This window comes from Chrysemys picta, chromosome 3 (assembly GCF_011386835.1).
Source record: "Chrysemys picta bellii isolate R12L10 chromosome 3, ASM1138683v2, whole genome shotgun sequence".
Classification (NCBI taxonomy): domain Eukaryota; kingdom Metazoa; phylum Chordata; order Testudines; family Emydidae; genus Chrysemys; species Chrysemys picta.
In genome coordinates this window covers 953,918-979,104 of record NC_088793.1, presented here as the reverse complement: position 1 = coordinate 979,104, position 25,187 = coordinate 953,918, and the positions used below count along the sequence as shown (strand labels likewise).

The 25,187-nt window shown below is 53.1% G+C and overlaps 1 protein-coding gene across 1 annotated transcript in view; it reads right to left on the bottom strand.

The window, feature by feature from the left end:
- Positions 1 to 238: 238 nt before the first annotated feature.
- Positions 239 to 25,187, bottom strand: part of GCKR (glucokinase regulator) — a 34,097-nt gene continuing 9,148 nt past the window's right edge. The window contains exons 4-19 of the mRNA XM_024114017.3: positions 24,723 to 24,791; positions 23,629 to 23,702; positions 21,063 to 21,129; positions 20,419 to 20,472; positions 19,846 to 19,940; positions 19,264 to 19,369; positions 15,270 to 15,388; positions 14,917 to 15,015; positions 13,796 to 13,893; positions 11,464 to 11,540; positions 10,429 to 10,525; positions 4,378 to 4,475; positions 3,307 to 3,390; positions 2,899 to 3,048; positions 1,590 to 1,724; positions 239 to 1,106 (exon numbers count right to left, since the gene is read on the bottom strand). Coding sequence (XP_023969785.1) covers positions 939 to 1,106; positions 1,590 to 1,724; positions 2,899 to 3,048; positions 3,307 to 3,390; positions 4,378 to 4,475; positions 10,429 to 10,525; positions 11,464 to 11,540; positions 13,796 to 13,893; positions 14,917 to 15,015; positions 15,270 to 15,388; positions 19,264 to 19,369; positions 19,846 to 19,940; positions 20,419 to 20,472; positions 21,063 to 21,129; positions 23,629 to 23,702; positions 24,723 to 24,791 — 1,590 coding nt within the window. The 3' untranslated portion in view covers positions 239 to 938. The remainder of the gene's footprint in view (positions 1,107 to 1,589; positions 1,725 to 2,898; positions 3,049 to 3,306; positions 3,391 to 4,377; positions 4,476 to 10,428; positions 10,526 to 11,463; positions 11,541 to 13,795; positions 13,894 to 14,916; positions 15,016 to 15,269; positions 15,389 to 19,263; positions 19,370 to 19,845; positions 19,941 to 20,418; positions 20,473 to 21,062; positions 21,130 to 23,628; positions 23,703 to 24,722; positions 24,792 to 25,187) is intronic.

Genomic DNA, 25,187 nt, shown 5'->3' with positions numbered 1-25,187 from the left:
GCTTTGACAGCCCTAACCCTCCAGCCACTCAGTGAGTAATTGCCACAGTGCAGAGACCCCTTCCACTCCAGCCCCTGCTGGCGGGGTGGGGCTGTGCCTAGGCCCTGTGGGCTGCTGGCAGTCAGTAGGGTTTGGGACAGGTGGGCACACATCCCCTCTGCAGCCAGCTCTGGTCTTGCACAAGCTGCGGAGCCGCCCATGAGCCCCACACGGCTGCTAAGCTGACAGCACGGACAGCTGGGCAGACACAGAACAGTTTATTTTAAAAAAGATTAAACAAAAGCAATGAAGAGACAACAGCCAAGATCACAGGGTGACCCCACTCCCTCCACACATCCCCCCTGCAGGGCTCACAGGGTGACCCAGCCCTCCCACCCCCCAGGGGATCACAGAACACAAGGTGACAATAGCCAGCCCCACCTGACCCCACACACCTATAACCCACCCCATGCTCTGGGGATTACAGAACAACTTCCCTCAGGAGCTCACTTCACAGAGGGACCCTTCCTCCTCCCCAGAGCAGAGAGAACCGCTGACCTGCTCAAAGGATTACAGTGCACCCCACACCCTGATACCCCCCACGCCCCCATCCACCAGAAATTAGCTCACCCAGAGCAATCCAGACGCCCTGGTGAACACATGATCCTCCAAGGAAATTCAGGCTCCTAGACAACACAAGACTCCCACCTCCAGGTAGTCTGTCCCCTCCCACCAGGAGCTAACAGGAGAGAGCGCGGCACTCGGCCTCCCATCTAGGTGGGTGCTGCTCGTGTTCACCAGATCCCAGCTGCTGCTCTTGTTCAGGGAGTTGGCGTCTCTCCCTGACTGGAAGACAGTGCGACTGCCTGGCCAGCACGCACTGCTGGATCCATACAGAAGTTAATGATGCTGGGCCCGTCCCTCCCCCCATAGTCCCCTTAGTGGATGGGTGCTGCCTCCTACATGCGCCTGCCTGTGGAGTCGGATTTGTCTGCACCCCGTTTGCGCCCCGGAGCGTTCAGTGCGGACTCAATGGCTGCTCGGATGGACGGGGAGGTGTCAAGCCGCAGCTGGGCCTCTTGCACTGAGCAGTTCCGCAGCAGGCACAGAAGGGCTGTGGGGACAACCTGGGAGATGAGAGGAGACAGCGTCCGAATCAGGCAGAGGGAGCGCTCACCCGGTCATTTCCCTACCAGATCAGCTGACTGCCCAGGCCCTGGTGCGCAGGTGCTAAGGGGATCTGGGGGCATCAGCACCCCACTTGTCTACTTAATGCATCTGGGGGTGGCCTCCCCCTCTTCCAGGGGAAAACCTGTCTGCTGGTGCCTCTTGGGAGCCTCACCCCCTCTGTGAGGGGAAGCCCCAGCACTCACGACGGCTTTTGGAAGGTGCCCCCCAATCTCTGCCCCACACCAACCACCCGAACTTCTGTCTCCTGCCTTTGAAAGCTGTTGCTGTGTGTCCATGTGCAAGTGTCACAGGTGCCAGAGTCTGCATCAGGCCCATTGGGAAGCACATCTGAGCAGAGTGGAGCCAGAGGGCTGGGGCCCCACCGTGTATGACACCAGGAGGTGGGGTGCTGATGAGAGACAGGGTATGAGCCGTGTTACCTTGTTCTTCTCCGTTGCTATTGCAATATGTTTGGACTGCTCTGCATTGCGAATGTCATCTGAGAGCACCTCAGGGTCGTATATGGTCTGCAGCAGGCCCTCCAGGCACCTGGCCTGGGAGTGCCCCGTGAGCCGCTGTGGGGAGAGCATGCCAGTCAGAGCAGGGACAGAGACCAGATTCCATTTCAGTGCAGCTCAGGGATGGTGCTGGAGTGGCTCTCACATGGCTTAGCAAGGGGCATTTGCAGGCCAGGGAACCAGGGTGAGTGGGAGCGCACCAGTGGTGAGTAACATTGAGAAGGGACTACGACAGCCAGAATGGCTGGGAAGCAGGGCTGGCTCCTGTCTGTCCCAAATCTACATGGCTTGGCTGGGGGATGGGCAAACTCACAGTCGTGCGTGACACCAGCGATGACAGCCCCAGCCAGGGTTGGGTGAATGGGGGTGGACACGAGCTGGGCAGGGGCCGAGGTTACAGGTAACTGGGCAAGAAAACCCCGACTAGATCCTATTATCCATCCACCCTCCCCATCACACTAGCTGAAGTCCAGGAAGCCCAGAAAAATATTAGAGCGACAACCTGTGCGATGGATCCCTGCCCCTCCTGAACGGTACAAGAGCTACGCCCACTCCTAACCAGGGTAGGCAGGGATAAGCACACTTATCAACCCCCTGAGAAATGCCAAAACTCAACCTTGAGACCTCTTCAACTTCCGTCTCATTTCCAACCTCCCATTCCCAGGCCCAGTAATTGAGGCAGTAGTGACCACCAAGCTCCAGCAACGTGCAACATCAGCCAACATGCTGGCTGCCTCTCTCAGTCTGCCCCAGAGCCGGGCACAGCATGGAGACAGCTTGAGGGGCACCAACGCACGCGCACCAGGCTCACACTGCTGGGCCTCTCTCCCAGTGATCCCATGTACATAGGGGCCATATCCTTCTGCTCTGTCCCATAGCTGGGTTAGCAGTGCGCTGTGGTGCACTGTTGCAAAGGCTGCATCTTGGTGATGAGATTCTCTCATGCTCAGAATTAGGCTCCCAGCCATGGTACAGGGGAGGAGGGAGGTGGATGACGGGAGGGTCGGCTACTGGGCTGTAGTGCTCTGCCTGGCCTTGAAGAGGTCCTACTGGGGGCAGTGCCAATGTCCAGAGAAGGGCCACACGAGGAGTCCCCCCTTCACCTCCCCTTAGCTACTGATCTTACTTCCTGCCTTTCCCACAACTGGGGCCTCCCCCTACACGCTGAAGTAAATGGGTAATGCTGCTACCTTCTTATTCCCTCACTAGGCCATTGCCTTGGACTCAGTACCTGCAGGATGGACACTGCCCTCCAGAAGAGCTTGGAGTTGCTGATTCTCAGGTCCACCATGTAGTTGTGAAGAATTTTGCCCTTGAGGACATGGGCCCCGGTGCTGACTGTGTTGAGGATCCACTTGGTGCTGAGCTCCCTCTGGAACTTCTGTGTGAAATACAGAAAAACAGATCCCCGTGAACCGGGCAGCCACAAACTGCCAGCCGGAGGGAGCCACGGCCCTGCAGCAGCCGGCCCACCTGCCCGCAGGGGGAGCCACGGCCCTGCAGCAGCCGGCCCACCTCCCCCCAGGGGGAGCCACGGCCCTGCAGCCACCCCTCACTTACCTCAGAAATCACAAAAGTCGTCAGTCAGCACCTGCTAGGAACCAACCTCAGGATCCAAAGCAGGCTTTTCATGCATTACCTGGATAAAATTCCCCTCATACTCCAGGAACAGGATGGGCCACATGATGCTCATGATGGAAGGAAACAGCTTCTTGAGGGAGGCCTGGTGGGGATAACGATACGAACAGAAACCTTATTGTGACACAGACGTGCCCAGGCATCAGGGCCGGCTCCAGGGTTTTGGCCGCCCCAAGCACCCAAAAAAAAAAAAAAAAAAGCCGCGATCGCAATTGCGATCTGCGGTGGCAATTGGGCGGCAGGTCCTTCGCTCTGAGCCGGAGAGGGACCGTCCGCCGAATTGCCGCCGAATACCTGGACGTGCCGCCCCTCTCCGGAGTGGCCGCCCCAAGCACCTGCTTGACAAGCTGGTGCCTGGAGCCGGCCCTGGCAGGCATGTCCTGGCAGGGATACGGAGTCCCACCGTTTTCTCAATATTATACCGAAGGGAGTTGTGTTTGGTCTGCCGAAAGCTAAGCTCTAGCTGACTGTCCTGGTTATTATGAGATGTTTGTATGGGAAACAATTTTAGAGTTAACTAACACAGGACATTGTGTTCTAAATCTGTTGGGAGTGAAATCTAGCACCCGAGGGAGAGCAGTCTGAGAGCTGACCCAATCAACAGGAGAACGATGAACACCCGTCAGACAGCCTGTGTTTGCTGTCTGGAGGTAAGACTGTATAACAGCAGACGATTGTCCCAAGTAGGTATCCATTAGGGAAGGGGACTGTGTCAGTGGGGACAAGTGCTGGACGAACTAACCATTGGGTGAGAAATACTTTATTAGATAGGAACGTAACTTGTTGATAAGTATAGGCTGCAGATGGCTTTTTTTGTTTTTCTTTGACCTTTGAGGTTTAGGGCTGGTTGGGGACAGTGTGGCCTCGGTGCAACTTAGAGCAGCTCCAGGGGCACCCGGTGCCTCTGTGGGGCAAGACTCACTCCCTTCTGGAATTCCAGAATGACGGCAACCCCAACCCTGCCACCTCTAGGCGTGCATCGGGGTACAGTCTAATTACATGAGCACAAGCTCTATTTCCCACAGAACCTTTCCCTCACCTGGGATGGAGACAAAGAGCCTTCTCTACTCACCGGAAGGTACTGCCCAACAGTGGCATGAGAAAGTGCTTGGACATTTGATGTCTTCTCCTTCACCTGAACCACAAGCTTCTCCACCTCTGCGAGGTCATCTTAAAGCAAGGGGAGGCATTAGACTGGGGTAACCAGGCTCTGGACAGTCATTCAGGAAGATCCAGAACTAGTCAGAGTCAAGGGCCCTTTGCACATCAGCCAATCACCATACCAACATCCAAGAGACGCGCGCGCGCACACACACACACACACACACGCCTATACTTCCCACCTTACTTCTGTCTCATTCACTTTCTTTGCTACAACTCCAGGGTAAGAGGGTAATCCATAGACTCCCTCCCAAGCCTTGCAGTTGGGGGAGGTCAGAGAACAGCTGCACCCCTCCTCCTGGTTTGTCTGTAGCTCAAAGGACCCAGTGTGATCGGCTCTGCCATGACAGATCTAGACTGCAGTGACATTATTAGTTACATTGGAGAAGATGGGGGTTAATCTGAGAATTGAAAGGTGGATAAGGAACTCGTTAACGGGGAGACTACAATGGGTCATTCTGCAAGGTGAACTGTCAGGCTGGAAGGAGGTTACTAATGGAGTTCCTCGCGGATTGGTTTTGGGACCAATCTTATTTAACATTTTTATTACTGACCTTAGTACAAAAAGTGAGAGTGTACTAATAAAATTTGTGAATAACACAAAGTTGGGAGGTATTGCCAATATGGAGGAGGACAGGATTATCATACAAGAAGATCTGGATGAACTTGAAAACTGGAGTAATAGAAATGGGATGAAATTTAATTAAGTGCAAGGTCATGCATTTTGGGACTAACAACAAGATTTTTTGCTGGGGACATATCAGTTGGAAGTGATGGAGGAGGAGACAGACTTGGGTGTATTGGTTGGTCACAGGATGCCTAAGAGCCGGCAATGTGATGCAGCCATGAAAAAGGGCTAATGAAGTCTTAGAATGCATCAGGCGAGGTATTTCCAGGAGAAACAGGGAAGTGTTAGTACCATTATACAAGGCACTGGTGAGACCTCATCTGGAATAGCGTGTGCAATTCTGGTCTCCCATGTTTAAGAAATATGAATTCAAACTGGAACAGGTGCAGAGAAGGGTGACTAGGCTGATCTGATGAATGGAAAACATACAGTAACTCCTCACTTAAAGTCGTCCCAGTTAACATTGTTTTGTTGTTAAGTTGCTGATCAATTAGGGAACATGCTCGTTTAAAGTTGCGCAATGCTCCCTTATAACATTGTTTGGCAGCCACCTGCTTTGTCCACTGCTAGCAGAAAGAGCAGCCCATTACAGCTAGCTGGTGGGGGCTTGGAAACAGGGTGGACTGGCAGCCCCCCCCCATCAGCTCCCTGCTCCCCTAAGTTCCCTGTGCAGCAGCCGCCCAGCAGGCTACCAATTGCTGGCAGTTCAGTTATCCCTCCCCCCACTGCCATGTACTGCTCCTGCCCCTCTGCCTTGGAGCTGCTCCCAGGAGCCTCCTGCTTGCTGTGGGGAGGAGTGGGAATGTCAGGGTGTCCCCCTCCCCACTGCTTGTGCCCCCCGCTTACTCCTTCTCCATATAGAGCAGGGTGGGGACAGGACAGGGCTCAGGAGGAGAGAGCTTGTTGGCCGCAGCTGCTGTCTCAACTTCCTGATCTTTTTAAAAGTAATGTACTTAGAGTGGTGTCAGCATACTTAAAGGGGCAATGCACATCTCTCTCTCTCCCACACACAGGGTATATGTCTCTGTCTGCCATGCTTTCCCCCCTCCCTCCATTCATGCTACCTTGTAGAGTGTGAGGCTACATTAACAACAATGTGTTAACCCTTGAGGGCTCAGCCGAATGCTAGTTCATTATTTAGCAGTAAGGCATTCCCTGGGAAATATCCACCCTCTGACTTCACCACCTCAACCAAGCTTCACAATCATCACTGCTGTATACAGTATTAAATTGTTTGTTTAAAACTTATACTGTGTGCCCTTGTTGCCAAGAAGGTTAACGGCATTTTGGGCTGTATAAGTAGGGGCATTGCCAGCAGATCGAGGGATGTGATCATTCCCCTCTATTCGACATTGGTGAGGCCTCATCTGGAGTACTGTGTCTAGTTTTGGGCCCCACACTACAAGAAAGATGTGGAAAAATTGGAAAGAGTCCAGCGGAGGGCAACAAAAATGATTAGGGGGCTGGAGCACATGACTTATGAGGAGAGGCTGAGGGAACTGGGATTGTTTATTCTCCAGAAGAGATGAGTGAGGGGGGATTTGATAGCAGCCTTCAACTACCTAAAAGAGAGTTCCAAAGAGGATGGATCTAGACTGTTCTCAGTGGTACCAGATGACAGAACAAGGAGCAATGGTCTCAAGTTGCAGTGAGGGAGGTTTAGGTTGGATATTAGGAAACACTATTTCACTAGGAGGGAGGTGAAGCACTGGAATGGGTTACCTAGGGAGGTGGTGGAATCTCCTTCCTTAGAGGTTTTTAAGGTCAGGCTTGACAAAGCCTTGGCTGGGATGATTTAGTTGGGGTTGGTCCTGCTTTGAGCAGGGGGTTGGACTAGATACCTCCTGAGGTCCCTTCCAACCCTGATATTCTATGATATATATATAAAAAAATAAAATATAGTTTTTTGTCTGGTGAAAAAAATTTCCCTGGAACCTAACCCCCCCCCATTTATATTTATTCTTATGGGGAAATTGGATTTGCTTAAAATCGTTTCGCTTAAAGTTGCATTTTTCAGTTACTGTAGCTTATGAGAGGAGACTCCAAGAGCTTGGCTTGTTTAGCCTAACCAAATGAAGGCTGAGGGGAGATATGATCGCTCTCTATAGATACATCAGAGGGATAAATACCAGGGAGGGAGAGGAGTTATGTAAGTTAAGTGCCAATGTGGACACAAGAATAAATGGATATAAACTGGCCATCAACAAGTTTAGGCTTGAAATTAGACAAAGGTTTCCAACCATCAGAGGAGTGAAGTTCTGGAACAGCCTCCCAAGGGGAGCGGTGGTGGCAAAAATACCTAACCGGCTTCCAGACTGAGCTTGATAAGTTTCTGGAGGGGAGGGTGTGCTGAGACTGCCTACGATGGCATGGAGCTGATCTGCAACTGCTAGCTGCAAATATCCCCAACGACCGGTGATGGGACACTCGATGGAGAAGGCTCTGAGTTACTACAGAGAATTCTCTTTCTCTCCCAGGAGTCTGGCTGGTAGGTCTTGCCCACATGCTCAAGGTTTAACTGATCGCCATATTTGGTGCTAGGAAGGAATTTTCCCCCAGGTGAGAGTGGCAGTGATCCTGGGGTTTTTTGCTTTCCTCTGGGCATGGGTCACCTGCAGATTTAAATTAGTGTAAACAGTGGATTCTCTGTAATTTGAAGTCTTTTAACTCATGATTTGAGGACTTTAGTAACTCAGCCAGAGGTTGTGGGTCTATTACAGGAGTGGGTGGGTGAGGTTCTGTGGCCTGCTATGCCCAGGAGGTCAGATGAGATTATCATGATGGTCCCTTCTGGCCTTAAAGTCTATGAGACATCAGTGCATTGATAGGAGACCAGCCAACTGGCCCTAGGCAAACCCCACCAACAGCACCCCATACAAATTCCACAGTCCTAAGAAATGGATCTGGAGACAAAAGCCCAAAGCAAAAGATGAGTGTGAAACCCCACCCCCCCATGCCCTGCCGCTGACAGTATCAATTCTTAACCACAAAGCTATCTAGGCATCTAAACAGCCCATGACTACAGTGCGACGAGTTCACCCTCACAGCCCCGTGTAACAGAACGATTTGTATGGACATATAAGGAACTGAGGCACAGAAAGGAAAGTGACTTGTCTAAGGTCACACGGAGCCTGTGGAAGAACTGGGAACTGAACCCAGATTTCCTGAGTCTTAGGCTAGTACCGTAACTACTGGCCAACCTTACCATGAGCCAGCAACACCGGGACTCAGACACTGCCCATGTGGACTGGACCAGAATCCATTTAGTTCAGTGTTCCATCTCCAACAGGGGCCAGCACCAGCTGCTTCAGAGGAAGGTGCAGTGACCAGGTGGCCTGCCCCAGGGGAAGGTTCCCCAAGCCCCAGTAGTTAGAGGCTCATGGCCAATCATAGAATCATAGAATATCAGAGTTGGAAGGGACCTCAAGAGGTCATCTAGTCCAACCCCCTGCTCAAAGCAGGACCAATTCCCAGCTAAATCATCCCAGCCAGGGCTTTGTCAAGCCGGGCCTTAAAAACCTCCAAGGAAGGAGACTCCACCACCTCCCTAGGTAACGCATTCCAGTGTTTCACCACCCTCCTAGTGAAATAGTTTTTCCTGATATCCAACCTGGACCTCCCCCACTGCAACTTGAGACCATTGCTCCTTGTTCTGTCATCTGCCACCACTGAGAACAGCCGAGCTCCATCCTCTTTGGAACCCCCCTTCAGGTAGTTGAAGGCTGCTATCAAATCCCCCCTCATTCTTCTCTTCTGGAGACTAAACAATCCCAGTTCTCTCAGCCTCTCCTCATAAGTCATATGCTCCAGACCCCTAATCATTTTTGTTGCCCTCCGCTGGACTCTTTCCAATTTTTCCACATCCTTCTTGTAGCGTGGGGCCCAAAACTGGACACAGTATTCCAGATGAGGCCTCACCAATGTCGAATAAAGGGGAACGATCACGTTCCTCGATCTGCTGGCAATGCCCCTACTTATACAGCCCAAAATGCCGTTAGCCTTCTTGGCAACAAGAGCACACTGTTGACTCATATCCAGCTTCTCGTCCACTGTGACCCCTAGGTCCTTTTCAGCAGAACTGCTACCTAGCCATTCGGTCCCTAGTCTGTAGCAGTGCATGGGATTCTTCCGTCCTAAGTGCAGGACTCTGCACTTGTCCTTGTTGAACCTCATCAGGTTTTTTTCTGCCCAATCCTCTAATTTGTCTAGGTCCCTCTGTATCCGATCCCTACCCTCTAGTGTATCTACCACGCCTCCTAGTTTAGTGTCATCTGCAAACTTGCTGAGAGTGCAGTCCACACCATCCTCCAGATCATTAATAAAGATATTAAACAAAACCGGCCCCAGGACCGACCCTTGGGGCACTCCACTTGAAACCGGCTGCCAACTAGACATGGAGCCATTGATCACTACCCGTTGAGCCCGACGATCTAGCCAGCTTTCTATCCACCTTACAGTCCATTCATCCAGCCCATACTTCTTTAACTTGGTGGCAAAAATACTGTGGGAGACAGTATCAAAAGCTTTGCTAAAGTCAAGAAATAACACATCCACTGCTTTCCCCTCATCCACAGAGCCAGTTATCTCATCATAGAAGGCAATTAGGTTAGTCAGGCACGACTTCCCCTTCGTGAATCCATGCTGACTGTTCCTGATCACTTTCCTTTCCTCTAAATGTTTCATAATTGATTCCTTGAGGACCTGCTCCATAATTTTTCCAGGGACTGAGGTGAGGCTGACTGGCCTGTAGTTCCCCGGATCCTCCTTCTTCCCTTTTTTAAAGATGGGCACTACATTAGCCTTTTTCCAGTCATCTGGGACCTCCCCCGATCGCCAGTTCTGGTTTGGGTGTTAGTATTTCCTCTAATAATTCTGGATATTCTTCATGCTCATAGGAACGTCTAACCCCTCTCTGAATCCTGCCAGGCGCTTAGCCTGTTATGTCATGTGGCAGGGAGTTCCACAAGCCCCTTGTGCCTTGTGGGAAAATATTTCCTTTGATCAGTTTTTACTTTGCTGCCTTTCAGGCCCAGTGAGCTTCCCCCTCATTCTTGTCTTGTGAGACAGGGAGAACAGATACTCTTGATCTCCTGTCTCAAGACCCTGCATTGTTTTAGATACTTTTCATAATTTTTTTTATCATGTCCCCTCTTACTTGTCTTTTTCCAAAGTAACAACAACCCCAATCTTTTCAATTGTTCAGCATACTAGGGAGAGGTGAGGCGGGATAAATCACAGCAAGAGGCTGACGTGATCACTCAGCAAAGGGTAGTGCCCAGCAGGGGGAACAAAAGCTCCTTCCTGTCCTCCCCCCCTCAGCTCCCAGCCACTCACCATCCAGCGTGAAGAGGAAGAGAACAGTATCAAGCTCAGTCAGTGATGGGAGAATCATCTTCACAAAGTCTTCCTGAGAGAAGGCGACCTGCGGGCCCTGCCAGAGAAAGGAGCCTGTTGAACATGGTGCCAGGGCTCCCATTACACTCCCTGACACATGGGCCCCCCTGCCCACCCCTTCACTGGGGCCCCCTCCTCCTCTCCCAGACACTAGAGTTACCTTCCATTCCCAACATCAGAACCCCTCCTCCCTTCCCAAACATGGGAGACCCCATCCCCTTCACAACACTGGGAGTTCCCCGGCTCTCTCCTGCCTGACTCCAGGCACCCCCCCCCATCTTCCTGACACCAAGGCCCCATGCCCCCACTAACATCAGGGTCCCCCCTCCACACCCTGCCACTGGACTTCCCACCTAACCTCCCCCAAACCAGGGCCCCCTGCATCCCTCACCAGCCAGGCTCCCCCACATACCCTGAGACCAGGCCCCTCATCCTCCCTGACATCTGGGCTCCACCTCCAGTCCTTAACACTGGGGCCTCCTTCCCCACCATGGGGACTCCCCCTTTGCTCCCCAACTTAGCAGCACCAGGGAGCATAGAGGTAGCAGTCCCTGTCTGCCCATCAGCCTGGGAGGCTCTGGGCACACAGAATCACCACCCGCTCAGCGTCCACCATGCCCCCACAGCATGCGTCCCAGGCCAGTACCCACTCCCCACCCAGCACCCTTCTGTGACCATGAGGTTCATCACACCCATAAGCTACCTCAGATCAGACCCTGCCTGGTAGCCACCCCAACCGAGTCCAGCCCCGGACTCATGGTCAGAACCACCCCCAGGACTTACTCCCCACCTAGGACCTACCCAAGGGCAGGGCTCAAAATCAGCTAGAACTCCCCGACCGTCCCAGCCCCCTCATGCCAGGCCAAGCAGGATCTCATCTCCTGCAGAATCCGCTCCAACGAACCTAGCACACACCTAGAGTAACCCTGACAGCCAGGGCCTTGCTCTTCACCTGGACTGCAGCCCAGCTCCTACCTGTGCTATCAGATCTGCCTCCTTGTTGAACATCTCACTATAATCCCCAATCAGGAAGCCTCGCACGTCATTATAGTCTGGGCAGGAAAATAACAGGAAAGCAAGTGAGTGAACCAGAGGCAGAGGGCACAGGGCTGTGGGCCAAGGGGTCTCTTTGCAGGATCCCAGAGGCTGGAGGTCAAGGAATCTCCAAGCAGGATCCTTGGTGGCTGGTGGCCAAAGGGCTTCTGAGCAGGATCCCTGGGGATCCAACTTGGGGGTGTCTTGCCCCCAGCCCCTCAGGATCCAGCTCAGAGACCCCCTTTCCTCCCCAGCCTACAGGGATCCAGCTTGGAGACCCCAGGACCCAGCTAAGAGAGAAATTGCCCTCTGACCCTGGGGACCCAGCTTGGGCACAGCGGCGGCTCCAGGCACCAGCGCTCCAAGTGCATGCCTGGGGCGGCAAGCCGCAGGGGGCACTCTGCCGGTCCCTGCGAGGGCGGCAGTCAGGCAGCCTTCGGCAGCATGCCTGCAGGCAGTCCGCCGGTCCTGCGGATTTGGTGGCGGCTACGCCAAAGCTGCGGGACCGGCGGAGCTCCCAAAGGCATGCCGCCGAAGGCAGCCTGCCTGCCGTGCTTGGGGCGGCAAAAAAGCTAGAGCCGCCCCTGCTTGGGCACCCTTTGCTCTCCAGCCCCCAGGAAGCCTGCTCAGAGAACCCTTCCCCTCAATTCTTTGGGGATCCTGCTTGCAGACCCCTTGACCCCCAGCTCCCAGGATTCAGCTCAGAGACTCTTGCATCCCACCTGCAGGTATCCTGCTCAGAGAGACCCCTGCCCCCCCAGGTATCCACTCAGAGACCCCTTGGCCCTCCAGTCCCCAGGGATCCAGAACAGAGACCCCTTGCCCCACAGACCCCAGGAATCCTGCTCAGAGACCCCTTGCCCCACAGACCCCAGGAATCCCGCTCAGAGGGCCTTTGGCAGGCAAGATGTTACCAAGCTGGATCCCCGAGGGCTGGGGGGGGGAGGAAGGGGAGGCCTTGCGTAACTCTAATTTTGCGTAAGTCGGAAACATATCTCCAACCATTATATTTCTAGCTTACGGAGCTTTTTCCGTAAGTGCGGATTTGCATAAGTCGGGTCTTGCGTAACCCGCGGAGCGTCTACCCTATTTGTGTATCATTTTTGTATCTGAAGTTATGAGTATTGACTATGTGCCTGTATTTCAAATGTGTTTGCTCCCGTAGTTTACATCAGCACATTGTGAATGGACTATTCAAGCTGATGGCCCATCAGTGAACACTGGGCCATTGAAGAAGCTTTCCTCCACTGATGGACTTTCCTGAGGATGTTCTAACTAGAATATGGCAATGGCTGCTATGTCTCATCGAAGCATGCAAGGGCAAGGGCATGTGACTAGATTATGGGGTACTGAACTCCATCTTGTGTGCCTGTACTTTTTCATAACCTGTGCTGAGGGCTTTACAGGGCAGAAGCTATAAAAGGCCCTGGAAACATCTCCATTTTGCCTCTTTCCTGCTCTGATCTCTGAACTATGGACTTACACTAACGGGAGCATTCGAACCCAGGGACTGAGGACCTTCCAATCATTTGGAAGCAACCAGAGACTTAACAAGCCAGCAATTTATTCCATCATTGCTTCAAGCCTGATCCAAAAACTTTGCCATTACTGTATGTATTTGATCCCTTTAACCAATTTTAACTCTCACCTCTTTCTTTTTTCTTATAAATAATCCTTTAGATATTAGATACTAAAGGATTGGCAATAGTGTTATTATTGGGTAAGATCCGAGTTATTTATTGACCTGGGTGTGTGGCTGGTTCTTTGGGATCAGAAAAACCCTTTGGTTGATTAAACTGGTTTTAAATAACCAATCATCATTAGGTCTAGTGTCTGGGTGTTGAAACAAGGACTGGGATACCTAAGGAGGCTGCATTTCTGACTTCTCATCAGCCAGTGTGGTGAGACAGACGTTTACATGTATTACTGGATTAGTATATTTTATGAGAGAATAACCATCAGTTTTGGGGTGTGTCTGTCCTATTTCTCACCAGTTTGTCCTGCATCTGGTAGTCTCACTTGTGACCCACAGAGGCACGGTGACACTATATTATGATTTGCTTAGAGCAATAAACCTGACTGATATTGGTTATTTGGTCTTTTGAATATATTTTATAATGAACTAAAGGGTGGTCAAGCAATTGACTCTACGATATATCAACAGCTGGGTGCAGTGGGAGCTCAGAGCAAGGAGCTTGGACACCTCTCCCACATCACAGGGACCCTTTGCCAGAGGCATCAGGGCTCTTTCCAACACAGCCAGTTCCCTTACCTGCCCCAAATGTTGGGATGCACTCGGCACCGTCCATGATGGCAATGATGCCCAGCGTGTGCCAGCCCACCATGTACACACAGGCCTTCTTCTGCAAGCTGGGGAAAGGACAGCACAGAGGGGTGCTCAGAGGGTAGGGGCAGAGCACAGCACTGGGAGTTACTGGACATGCTCAGGGGAAAGCACAGCACGAGGGTTATTGCAGGGTCAGGGAGAGCACAGCACAGAGGGCTACCGGTGTTGCTTGGGGGAGTAGGAGTAGAGCACAGCACAGGGGGTTACTGGTTGTTAATTTGCTGTTTCCCCCCGAAACCAGGTGCATTCACCCCTCATGAGCGTCCCCTTGGCCAAGTGTGTGTGCTGCGCTCTCTCAGATTGTCCCTGCTCCAGGATAGAACAGTGCCCCAGGGCTCCCTCCCTGTAGACAATGTCTTAGCTCTCTTGGGCTTCCTGGCTACAGCTCTCCAGCTGGGCCATTATAATTCAGTTCCCCTTCTGGCTGCCTCACTGCCCAGGCCACTTCCCCCCCAGTGGCTAATGGGGGGTTGGGGAGACCCAGGCCCACCCACTACTCCGGGTCCCAGCCCAGGGACCCTGTAGAGAGAAGCCATCTGCTGTGTCCCTTTAACTATATTGCACGGCTTCTCTAACTCCCTGGGCTACTTTCCCATAGCCCCATGCCATGGAGTCCCAGCAACCAGCTCAGGGCTCCTTCTGGCTCTCCCTAGCTTCTGACAGCGCTGCCCTGTCTGGGGTTCTGTAGCTCTGCCCGCCCGCCCGCCCGCCCCGCCCCATCCACGTCCTACAGCTCCAGCAAGGAACTGAACTGCCTCTGGCCCTGCAGCTCTTCTTATACTAGGCTGCTGGGCCCTGATTGGCTGTGGCCCACATAGCCACTCTAGGTAGCTTGGAGGACCTCTCTACTGCCTTTTGGGGGGGGCTGGGTGTGCCAGGCCCATGAGGCCTCCAGCAGGGGGCCTCAAAGGGTCTGATATACCCCATCACACCCCCATGCACTGCTCACTGAGTAGTCCTGCACCCTACACGTCTTTCTTCTCTCCCTTCCTTCTATCCCCAACCCCAATTTCTCCAGCAGAAATGGAGATGCCTGCCCACCTCACCTGGTGCCTGCTTGCTTCACCAAGGCAGCAATCTTTTTGCTCTGGGCATAGGTGACTTTGTGAGCACGTTCATATGTCCTCAGGATTTCCAGGAGGCACCTAGACACGGGAAGAACATGGAGAGGACTCATGGGACCTGTGCATGCCAAGCTCCTGTCTGCCCTACTGCCATTCACAGTCTGACCAGGAGCAGTCAAGCGTGGACGTCCTTTCCCAATGTCCCAGCATGACACCAATGTGCCCAGCCAATCCCCACCAATAGGCCAGCTGGGTGCCCAGTTACAGCAGGACTCCAGCACTGGGGGAGGTGGCCTGCCCAGTGTAGCCTACTAGCTCTGTAACCAGAGACTTACTTCTCTGAAATGTCAGTGTCCTTGGAGACTGTCTTGTGTGCTGCAAGCAACAGGGTCTCTAGCAGGATCTTGGTGGCACTCCCACCCTTCATCCGTGAGGAGCCACTGATGCCTTCAGGCTGAGGCAGTGGGAAAGAGAGAGAACTGAATGACACATGGGCACCGGGGCTCAAACCCACTCCCCAAGCCCCCATCCTGAGTGTACTGGGGAATTAAACCCAACTCCCTGTGCACCCCATCCTGGGGGATGGAAGCCCATCTTCCAAGCAGCCCCATCCCGGGCAGGTACTCCACAAAATCATATAAATGTATGGCAGGAAATGATCTGAGTAGTCATCAAGTCAAGACTCCGGCCCTCAGGCAGGACCAAGAACACCATCTAGACCATCCCTGACAGGCGTTTGTCCAATCTGTTCTGAAAAACTTCCAGTGATAGAGATTCCACAACTGCCCCTGGAAACATCTTCCAGAACATAACTATCCTTATAGTTAGAAAGTTTTTCCTAAGACCTAACCTAAATCTTCTTTGCTGCAGAGAAGCCAATTACTTCTTGTCCTGTCCTCAATGGATATGGAGAACACCATCCTCTTTATAATAGCCCATAACATATCTGAAGACTGTTATCAGGTCCCCCTCAGTCATCTTTTCTCAAGACTAAACTTGCCCAGTTTTGTAACCTTTCCTCATATGTCAGGTTTTCTAAACCTTTTATTATTTTTGTTGCTCTCCATTGGACTCTCTCCAATTTATCCACTTCTTTCCTAAAGTGCGGTGCCCAGAACTGGATACAGTACTCCAGCTGTGGCCTTCACAGTACCGAGTAGAGCAGGACAATTACCTCCAGAGTCTTACATGTGACACTCCTGTTAATACACCCCAGAATTATATCAGCCTTTTTTGCAAATGCATCACATTGTTGACTCGTATTCAGTTTGTGATCCACTATAATCCCCTGATCCTTTTCAGCAGTACTGCCACCTCGCCAGTTATACCCCATTTTATAGTTGTGCATTGGATTTTTTCTTCCTCACTGTAGCACTTCACATTTGTCTTTAGTGACTTTAATCTTGTTGACTTCAAACCAATTGTCTAATTTTTCAAAATCGTTTTCAATTCTAATCCTGTCCTCCTAAATGCTCGTAACCCTTCCAGATTGGTGTCATCCGCAAATTTACAAGCATACTCTCCACTCCATTATCCAAGTCATTAATGAAAATATTGAATAGTACTGGATCCAGGCCTGACCCCTGCAAAATCCCACTAGCTATGCCCATCCAGTTTGACAGCAAACCATTGATAACCACTCTTTGTGTGTGGTCTTTCAACCAGATTCGCACCCATCTTATAGTAATTTCATCCACACCACATAACCCTAGTTTGCTTCTGAGACTGTCATGGGGGACTATGTCAAAAGCCTTACTAAAATCAAGATATATCTCTGTTGCTTTGCCCACCAGGCCAGTAACCCTATCAAAAAAGGAAATTAGGTTGGTTTGGCATGAGTCGTTCTTGACAAAGCCATGCTGGCTATTCCTTATAACCCTATTATCCTCCAGGTGCTTACAAACTGATTGTTTAATAATTTGTTACAGTATCTTTCCAGGTATCGAAGTTAGATTGACTGATCTATAATTCCTGGGATCCTCTTTGTTCCTCCTTTTAAAGGCTGGTATTAGGTTTGCCCCATTCCAGTCCTCTGGAACCTCACCCATCCTCCATTCGTTCTCAACAATATTGTGTTGAGTCTTGCATTAAAGGCCTCAGCCTTCTTGATGTCATCAGTTGTTAGCTCTCCTTTCCTGCTAAGTAGAGGACCTACATTTTCCTTTATCTTTCTCTTGTTCCTAAGGTATTTAAAGAACCTCTTCTTACTGCATTTATGTCCCTTGCTACGTATAACTCTTCCTGTGCCTTAGCCTTTCTGCTTTTGTCCCTACATGCCCAGGCCGTTCTTTTGTACTCCTCCTTAGCAATCTGACCTTTTATGTAGAATTCTTGTTTCATTTTCAGGCTCCTGATGAAGCCTTACTGGCCTCTTACTATTCATCCTATCTTTCCTTCACTTTGAGAAGTTTGCAATTGTGCCTTTAATATTGTCTTAGAACATAAGAACATAAGAAAAGTCGTTGGGTCAGACCAAAGGTCCATCTAGCCCAGTATCCTGTCTACCGACAGTGGCCAATGCCAGGTGCCCCAGAGGGAGTGAACCTAACAGGTAATGATCAAGTGATCTCTCTCCTGCCGTCCATCTCCACCCTCTGACAGACAGAGGCTAGGGACACCATTCCTTACCCATCCTGGCTAATAGCCATTCATGGACTTAACCTCCATGAATTTATCCAGTTCGCTTTTAAACCCTGTTACAGTCCTAGTCTTCACAACCTCCTCAGGCAAGGAGTTCCACAAGTTGACTGTGCGCTGTGTGAAGAAGAACTTCCTTTTATTTGTTTTAAACCTGCTGCCCATTAATTTCATTTGGTGGCCCCTAGTTCTTATATTATGGGAACAAGTAAATAACTTTTCCTTAGTCACTTTCTCCACACCACTCATGATTTTATATACCTCTCTCATATCCCCCCTTAGTCTCCTCTTTTCCAAGTTTCTCCTGGAGAAACTGCCAGTTCTCCTGAATTCCTTTATCCCTTAGATTTTCTTCCCATGGGACCTTACCTAGCAGTTATCTGAAGTTCTTAAAATCTGCTTTTTTATAACCCATTGTCCTTATTCTGCTGTTCTCACTGCTTGCTTTCCTTAGAACATCCTGGTACATTGAACCCAGGTCAGAAACCGCTGAGTTTCAGTCTCTCACTCCAGATCTGCAGCTGGGGAGATCAGCCCAGAGCCGGGGCTCCGGGGACACAGTGCATTCTGCATGCAGATCACAGCACGTCTCATGGCGCTGGAACAAGTACCTGGAACCAGGAGCGTGCACCTACTGGGAATCTGGGCCTCCGTCGGCTCACCTGGGAAAGGCTGCTGGGGATGTGTAAGCTAACTGGCTGGGAGGCTGGATGAGCCATCAGCTGAGGGGTACAAAAAGGACAGGAAGGAGGTACTGGGGGAGACAGGGAGAGGGAGAGGAGCCGGGCTAGCTGATCCCAGTCTGTTCACAGACCTCTGTTCCTCTCCAGCCCTGAGGGAACGGGCTAACGGGTGAGAAGCCCTGTCTAGAATATTGCTGCTCGGGACGGTATTGGGGTTGGTGGCGGGACTGTAAGTAAACCACACAGAGTTGCCACTCAACCGAGAGACTCCAAGAGGCTTATGGGGCATCTGAGGACAGGGATGGGGAGTGCCAAATCCCTTCAGCTCCTACCGTGACTGCTACACACAGCTCTAGCTCCCGTCCCCATCCTGCCTGCTGCACAGACAGATCACAAGAGCAATGCTGAAAGGCTGAAGGCCGAGCTGTCTCCCAGCGCCAGCAGTGCTCCCATTGGCCTGGCTCACCCCCCTTCCTGCCCTGGTCTGCCTCCTCTCATCCTGCTGTTCCTGTTGTCACCTGGCTAAGCTCCTGTGCAGGGATCCCAAAAGCCCCAAGCACCTTTTGGGCCTGCGAGGGGTAACAAATACATGCTGGAGGCCTATAGAGCCCCACTAGCAGTGGGAGCTCCCTACTGCCTGAGTTCTGGTCCTGTGCTATTGCCATGCCAACGGGGTGAGGGGTAACCCTGGTCCTGGAGCCTGTTCCGATGCAGCACTCACATGTATTCGATCCAGACCCTGCAGGTCGGCTCCGAGTGGGAGCTGGGCTGCTCTGATCGCAGAGGCCTTGGCCCTCTACCCCAGGCATCTGCAGAGCTCTTTCTCAGTCCCACTCCCTTTCTCCCCAGTCTTCTGTAACTGATCCTGCTGGCTTGCTGGCCCTGTCTCACCAGAACTCCTTGCTGAACGCTAGGGACAGCCCTTCACTGGGCAGGAGCCCAGCCCAAAGAGGATTTCCAGGCAGCTTTCTGGAGAGTATAGAAAAACCAGGTGGAACCTGTCACCTACCCCCACCGCAGGATTAAGGATAAAGGCTTTGTGTGACTCCTGCAGCTTCTGCATCCGCTCAGCCACCTGGCGGAAGGTAGAGTGCCAGCCCTCGATCTTATCATTCCTGCAAGAGAGACCCACTGCAATCAGGCCTGGGACAAGGACCTCACCCTGCCTCAGAGACTAACATCCCCGGGAGCAGGCCTGGGCCTGAGACAGGAACTGGGGACTCCCCATCCAACCTCAGCCCTGACATCCCCGTGAGAGGATGTCAGGGCTGGCCCTCAGCCCTGTCCTGGGGCTTCCCCATTCAACCCCAGGGCCTGACATCCCCGTGAGTGGGCCTAGCCCTCAGCCCTGCCAGGGGCTTCCCACCCTGCTCCAGGGGACCCCATAGCTTTTCAGGGAACTGGGTGAGGCAACGTGGGAGGCTGACTGGCACGTCCCACTTCAGCATGATCTGGTTCTCATTGGAGATGGACTCGGATCCAGCTCTGGGATTGAGATGCCAGCATCAGGGCCTGGTGTAGTCCCTTGTCTAGGGCAGGTGGAGCGACTGAGCCCACGGTGCCCCTTCCCTGCTCCCATGCTGTCTGTTACCTGGCCATACTGACGGGGTTGAATCCCACCAGGACTGGCAGGAAGATGTCCAGGTTATTCATGCAAAAGTCCAGCTGTCCAGCCACAAAAGGGGCCTGCAGCAAACAGAGTCAGTGAGACCCCTAACTACTCTCCCCAGGCTGAGCACAGATCAGATTCTGCCCGGCCTGCTGCCATAAAGGGGACCAGGGCAAACCAAGACAAGTTGCAATTCCCCACCCTATCTGTCCCCCATGCTGAGCACTGATTGGACAATACCTAGTAAGCCACAATGGCAGGCACCCACTCAGCTCCACTCCCAAACCTTAACTATGGCAGGTACCCACTTCATCACCCCCTTCTGTGATCATCCACTCTGCACCCGCACCCCGACCATGGCAGGCACCCACTCTGCACCCCCACCCCGACTGTACCAGACACCCACTCTGCACCCCCCACCCCGACTGTCCCAGACACCCACTCTGCACCCACTCTCCCGACTGTACCAGACACCCACTCTGCACCCCCCACCCCGACTGTACTAGGCACCCACTCTGCACCCAGCAAATTTGCAATAATCCATTGGATACTTACAGAAAAACCACATGAAATTCCAATGAAGACTACTTTTTTCTTCCCCTCACAGACCTGGGGGGAAATGGGAGAACTCAGTACGGTGCGGGTGAGAGGAGGGGCTGCCCCGGCTCTGCACTGCCCTGGCACTGTGCTGGGCCGGGGAGAGGGACTGCCCTGGCACTGGGATGAGTGGGCAAGGGGCCCTTGTACTTTGCTGCCCCCTCCTCTCTCTGCCTGAGCAGTGGGAAAGAGGAAGACCCTGCCCAGGCAGAGGTGAAAGAGAGGAAGCCAGAGCTGCTCTGGCCCTTCCTCCACCGTGCCCTGCCTCGCTGCCCCCTTGAATGCCTTTGGGGAGCAGTGGGCGCTGTCTGATTTTCACCCTGTGACCTTTACTCCCATCCCTGTTTTTTGTTTGTTGTCCCCAGTGTTCAGCTGTGGCCCCAGTTCCCTGGCCCCTCCGGACGGCTAAGGGGGAGGGCCTTAGCTATGGGCAGGGCTTAGGCCCGCTGTCTCCTGGAAATCCACAGTATGCCCTTCCCTGGCCATCCTCTTCCTGCCTTCCCAGCGAGACTTGGTGCATAAAACCCCCAAGACTGGGTCCTCTGGGTCATGGCTGAAGTTTTGTTTCAGTCTCTGTCTCCTTCCCCATCTCCAGACCTCACCTTGCTCAGCTCCTCGATCCCCAGTAGGGCGCAGTCCTCCAGTCCCTCCTGGGACATCACTAGGGATCTACATGAGGAAACAACCTTGTTCAGTTACTCACAGATACAACCAGCCAATTCACTTACCCTGCCCCGAAACACACGCACTCCGATCACAGGAGCCTGCAGGCCCCATGCTCCCCTTCTCAGGGCTGATGCACGGGGAGAACTGTCCCCCGTGCACTCAGGATTCAGGACATGTAGACTCCACCGCTCCCTGAGCTGCAGCTGGCAGGACACAGGAAACCTGAGCAGCCTGTGACCCCCCAGGGAGCATGCGCTACTCCAAGCAAATGGGCCCCGTCACAAGCACCAGGCTCACTGCATCTTGCACCTGGGAGAAATGGGCAGTGAGCTGGTGCTTGTGGCCTCTGGGTTAACCAGCTGCAACACAGGAGAAAAAAGGATTTCTGGCTCCATTTGCCACCTGACAGCTACAAGCCCCTCTTCACTGAGTCTCAGAGTGGGAGCAAGACGTCCCCCTGTGCACCAGCATCAGCTCAGTCCTATCTGTGTGAGCTCCGGCTGGCTTGGTTGGATAGATTCATAGGGGTTAATGTCAAAAGGGACCAGCGTCATTCGCTCCTGCAGAACACAGCTAATGTGTTAATAATTCCACCCAGCTACCCTTGGACTGAGCCCAGTAATTTGTGTTTTGACTAAAACATCTCCCAGAAAGGCAGCTAGGCTTGAGCTGAAGATATCGAGAGATGCTGACTCCATCATTTCTACTGGTAGTCCGGAGCGTCGCCAGCTTTTTTGCCACCCTAGGCGGCGGAAGGTCCCGCCCCCGAAATGCCGATGACGAGTGGGGCGGCCGAAGATCCGTCCGCCGTGGTGGCCGCCTCCCAGATGTTAGCGCCCTAGGCGACCGGCGAATGGGTTGCGCCGGCCCGGCTGGTAGTTTGTTACAAGGGTTAATCACGTGGGCCTTTGTCTGGCTTTATCTTCCAGCCACCGGTTCTTGTTCTGCTTTTCTCCACCAGCTTGAAGAGCATTTTCGTGCCCAGTATTTGCTCCCTGTGAAGGTCCTTAGACACTGTGATCCATCAGCTTTTGATCTTTTTGACCAACTAAACTGGGGTGGGCAAACTTTTTGGCCCAAGGGCCATATCAGGGAATGGAAATTGAATGCTCACAAGATTGGGGTTGCGGTGCGGGAGGGGGTGCGGGCTCTGGGGTGGGGCTGGGGATGAGGAGTTTGAGGTGTAGGAGGGTGCTCTGGCCTGGGACCGAGGGGTTTGGAGGGAGGGGGATCAGGGATGGGACAGGGGGTTGGGGCGTGGGGAGAGGCTCAGGGGGTGCAGGTGCTGAGCGGTGCTTACCTCAAGTGGCTCCCAGAAGCAGTGGCAAGTCCCTTCTCTGGCTCCTACAAGGAGGCGCAGCCAGGCAGCTCTGCACGCTGCCCCATCCTCAGGCACCGCCCCTGCAGCTTCCATTGGAGCAGGTAGGAGCCGAGGTGGGGCCATGCGGTTGCTTCCGGGAGCCGTGTGGTGTGGCCCCCGACCCAGCACCCTGGCTGGAGCCGGGCCAAGCCGTGTGGTCCAGCCCACAACCCTGTGCCCCAGACGGAGCGCTGGAGCGGAGCTGAGCTGCGTGGTGCGGCTCGCGGGCCGCCTTAAAACGGCTCACAGGCCAGATCCAGCCCACGGGCCGTCAGTTTGCTCACCCCCGAACTAAACTGATTGAGCTCCATAAGTCTCTCGCTGTAAGTCAATTTTTCCAACCCTTGAATCATTTTTGTGGCTCTTCTCTGCACCCTCTCAAATTTTCCAACATCCTTTTAAACTGTGGCTACCAAAACTGGATACAGTATTCCAGTATCGGTCTCACCTAAGCCTTATACAGAGGTGAAATCATCTCCCTGCTCCTACTCACTACTCCCCTGCTTATACATCAAATAACTGCATTCGCCCTTTTGGCCAGACCATCACACTCATCTTCAGCGGCTTGTCCAGTGGCACCCCATAACCTTTGCAGAGTCACCGCTTTCCAGGATGCAGTCCCCAGTCTACAGGCATGGCCTGCAGTCCTCGTTTCTAGCTGTAGGCATTTGGCACTATTAAACCATATTTTGTTTCAATCGGCCAGCTTACCAATTGATCCACCTCGCTCTGTACGACGCCCTGTCCTCTTCGTTGTTTACTTTGACAATCTGTGCGTCATCCATGAGTTTATATTTAATTCCAGATAATTCATTAAAGTGTTGAATAGCATCAGGCCTAGTACCAATGAACTCCAGTAGAAACACCCCCATTTGACTATCATTCCCTATTGCCAACTACTAACCAGAGACCCAAGGGTGCTCGACCCCACACAGACAGCACTGGTCTATAAACGGTGCACTGGAGCACTCTCTGCTATCCCCTCCTTGGCCAGGCAGTGTGGGAGGCACGACGCTACCCACTAGGGTCTCAGATGAGACAAATCTCGGCCTCTGGCTAGCAGACAGCCAGAGCCACGGCTGGAAGCAAAGGCCATTATCCGCTCAGCCGGGCTGGGTGCAAACACATGCTCTCCCCCTTACCTGTCTCCCCCAGCAATGATGTATGTGTAACGGGGCAGCTGACCTAGACCCTTCAACAGCTTGTTAAAGGAAACCTGGGAAGAGAGAGAGAGAGGAGAGAGGCACTAACAGGCAGGCCATGCACCCCAGCAACCTGTCTATAAATTAACCATCCTAGGAACCACCCAGCCCATGCAGACCAGGGAGCTACAACATACCGTGAAGAGAAGACAAAGCCAGAGGCCCTTTTTCCCAGTGACATGCACAATAGGAGACCCCCTAAACCAGCACTGCTGTATCTGCCCTACAGAGCCCACCTCTAACAGGAAACTACTGTGTCTCGCCCCACGGTTTCCAGTCCAGGCATCAGCTCTAGTGCATGGTTCTTTCTGCCAGGGGCTTGGGGCTGGTCCCGTAACACAAGCAGAAACAGGGATTATAAGAGGGAAACGGAACCCAAGAGGAGCACCCAGCACTCGCCCCACCCCAGGCAGCCAGCACTGACCCAGAGAGTTCATGGCAATTTGTGATTGCCACCCACTGCACCCTTCCTGCCTCCTGCCACAGCTCCCTTGGGTGCCCCATGCTGCTTACAGCACCCCGCACCCTCAAGCCATCCTATGCTCCAGCCATGCTCTCCCCTCATGGTTCAAGGCCTGGGGGGTGCTGGTCACCAGCAGGACAGCTGAGGGGCTGGGGAGAGCGACGTGTCTTGATGGGTCTGGGAGAACCTGAGCAGCTTTGTGGGAGCTGGGGAGGGGGCTGAGTGTCTCCACTGAGGGCAGTGGGGCTGGGGGGCTGGGCATCTCCAGAGATCCCAAGAGGGACGTGGTTCACTGGGAGACCATGGGGGCACGGTGTCCTTGGGAAATGGAGCGGGATGCTGAGTGCCTCTGGGGAGGGGGGTCAGGGAGGCTGAGCTGCATGGGGGAGCCAGGGGCGTTGCTGGAGGATGCGGGGGGCTAAGTATCTCCAAGTAGGCTGTGTCCTTAGGGGGTGGGGGTACATCATTGGGAGGATGGGGTGTGCTGAGCATATCCAGGGTGTTCCCCAGGGCTGGATTCCTTGCTGCATCAGCACATTGTGGAGATGAGTAGGAAGCAGGAGCAACTCACAGCAATGAGGAAGGCCAGCCTGCCCGAGGTGCCCCCGCCGCTCAGCACGATAAGGGTGTTGTCTGGGTCCTGCAGAACCAATGGAGACAGGTGACTGTCCTGCGGAGGTGGGCCCATCTCTCCAGCCAAAGGCAGGAGTCCCACAGCTGCTCAGAGCAGACAGAGGCCAGAGTCGCTTGCACTGAGGACTGTGGCAGCCTTTGATAACAGCGTTTAGGATCCTCAGTGGCTCTTAGACCAGGAGTGTTTTTCCCTTTCACATCAGCCTTCCCTGTGAGATCTGGGCCTCAGTCCAATTCCATGCTCAGTCCCCTCCTAGCCACACTCTGCAACATGCTCGTTCAAAGCTGCAACTAGTGCAGAACATGGCTGCCTGCTCCGGGAGTCCCAGACCTGGCCTGGACCACAGGCCCAGCTGCCTCGAGGGATCCCACCAGCTGGCTGCTGTGGGAGCACATGGACCCG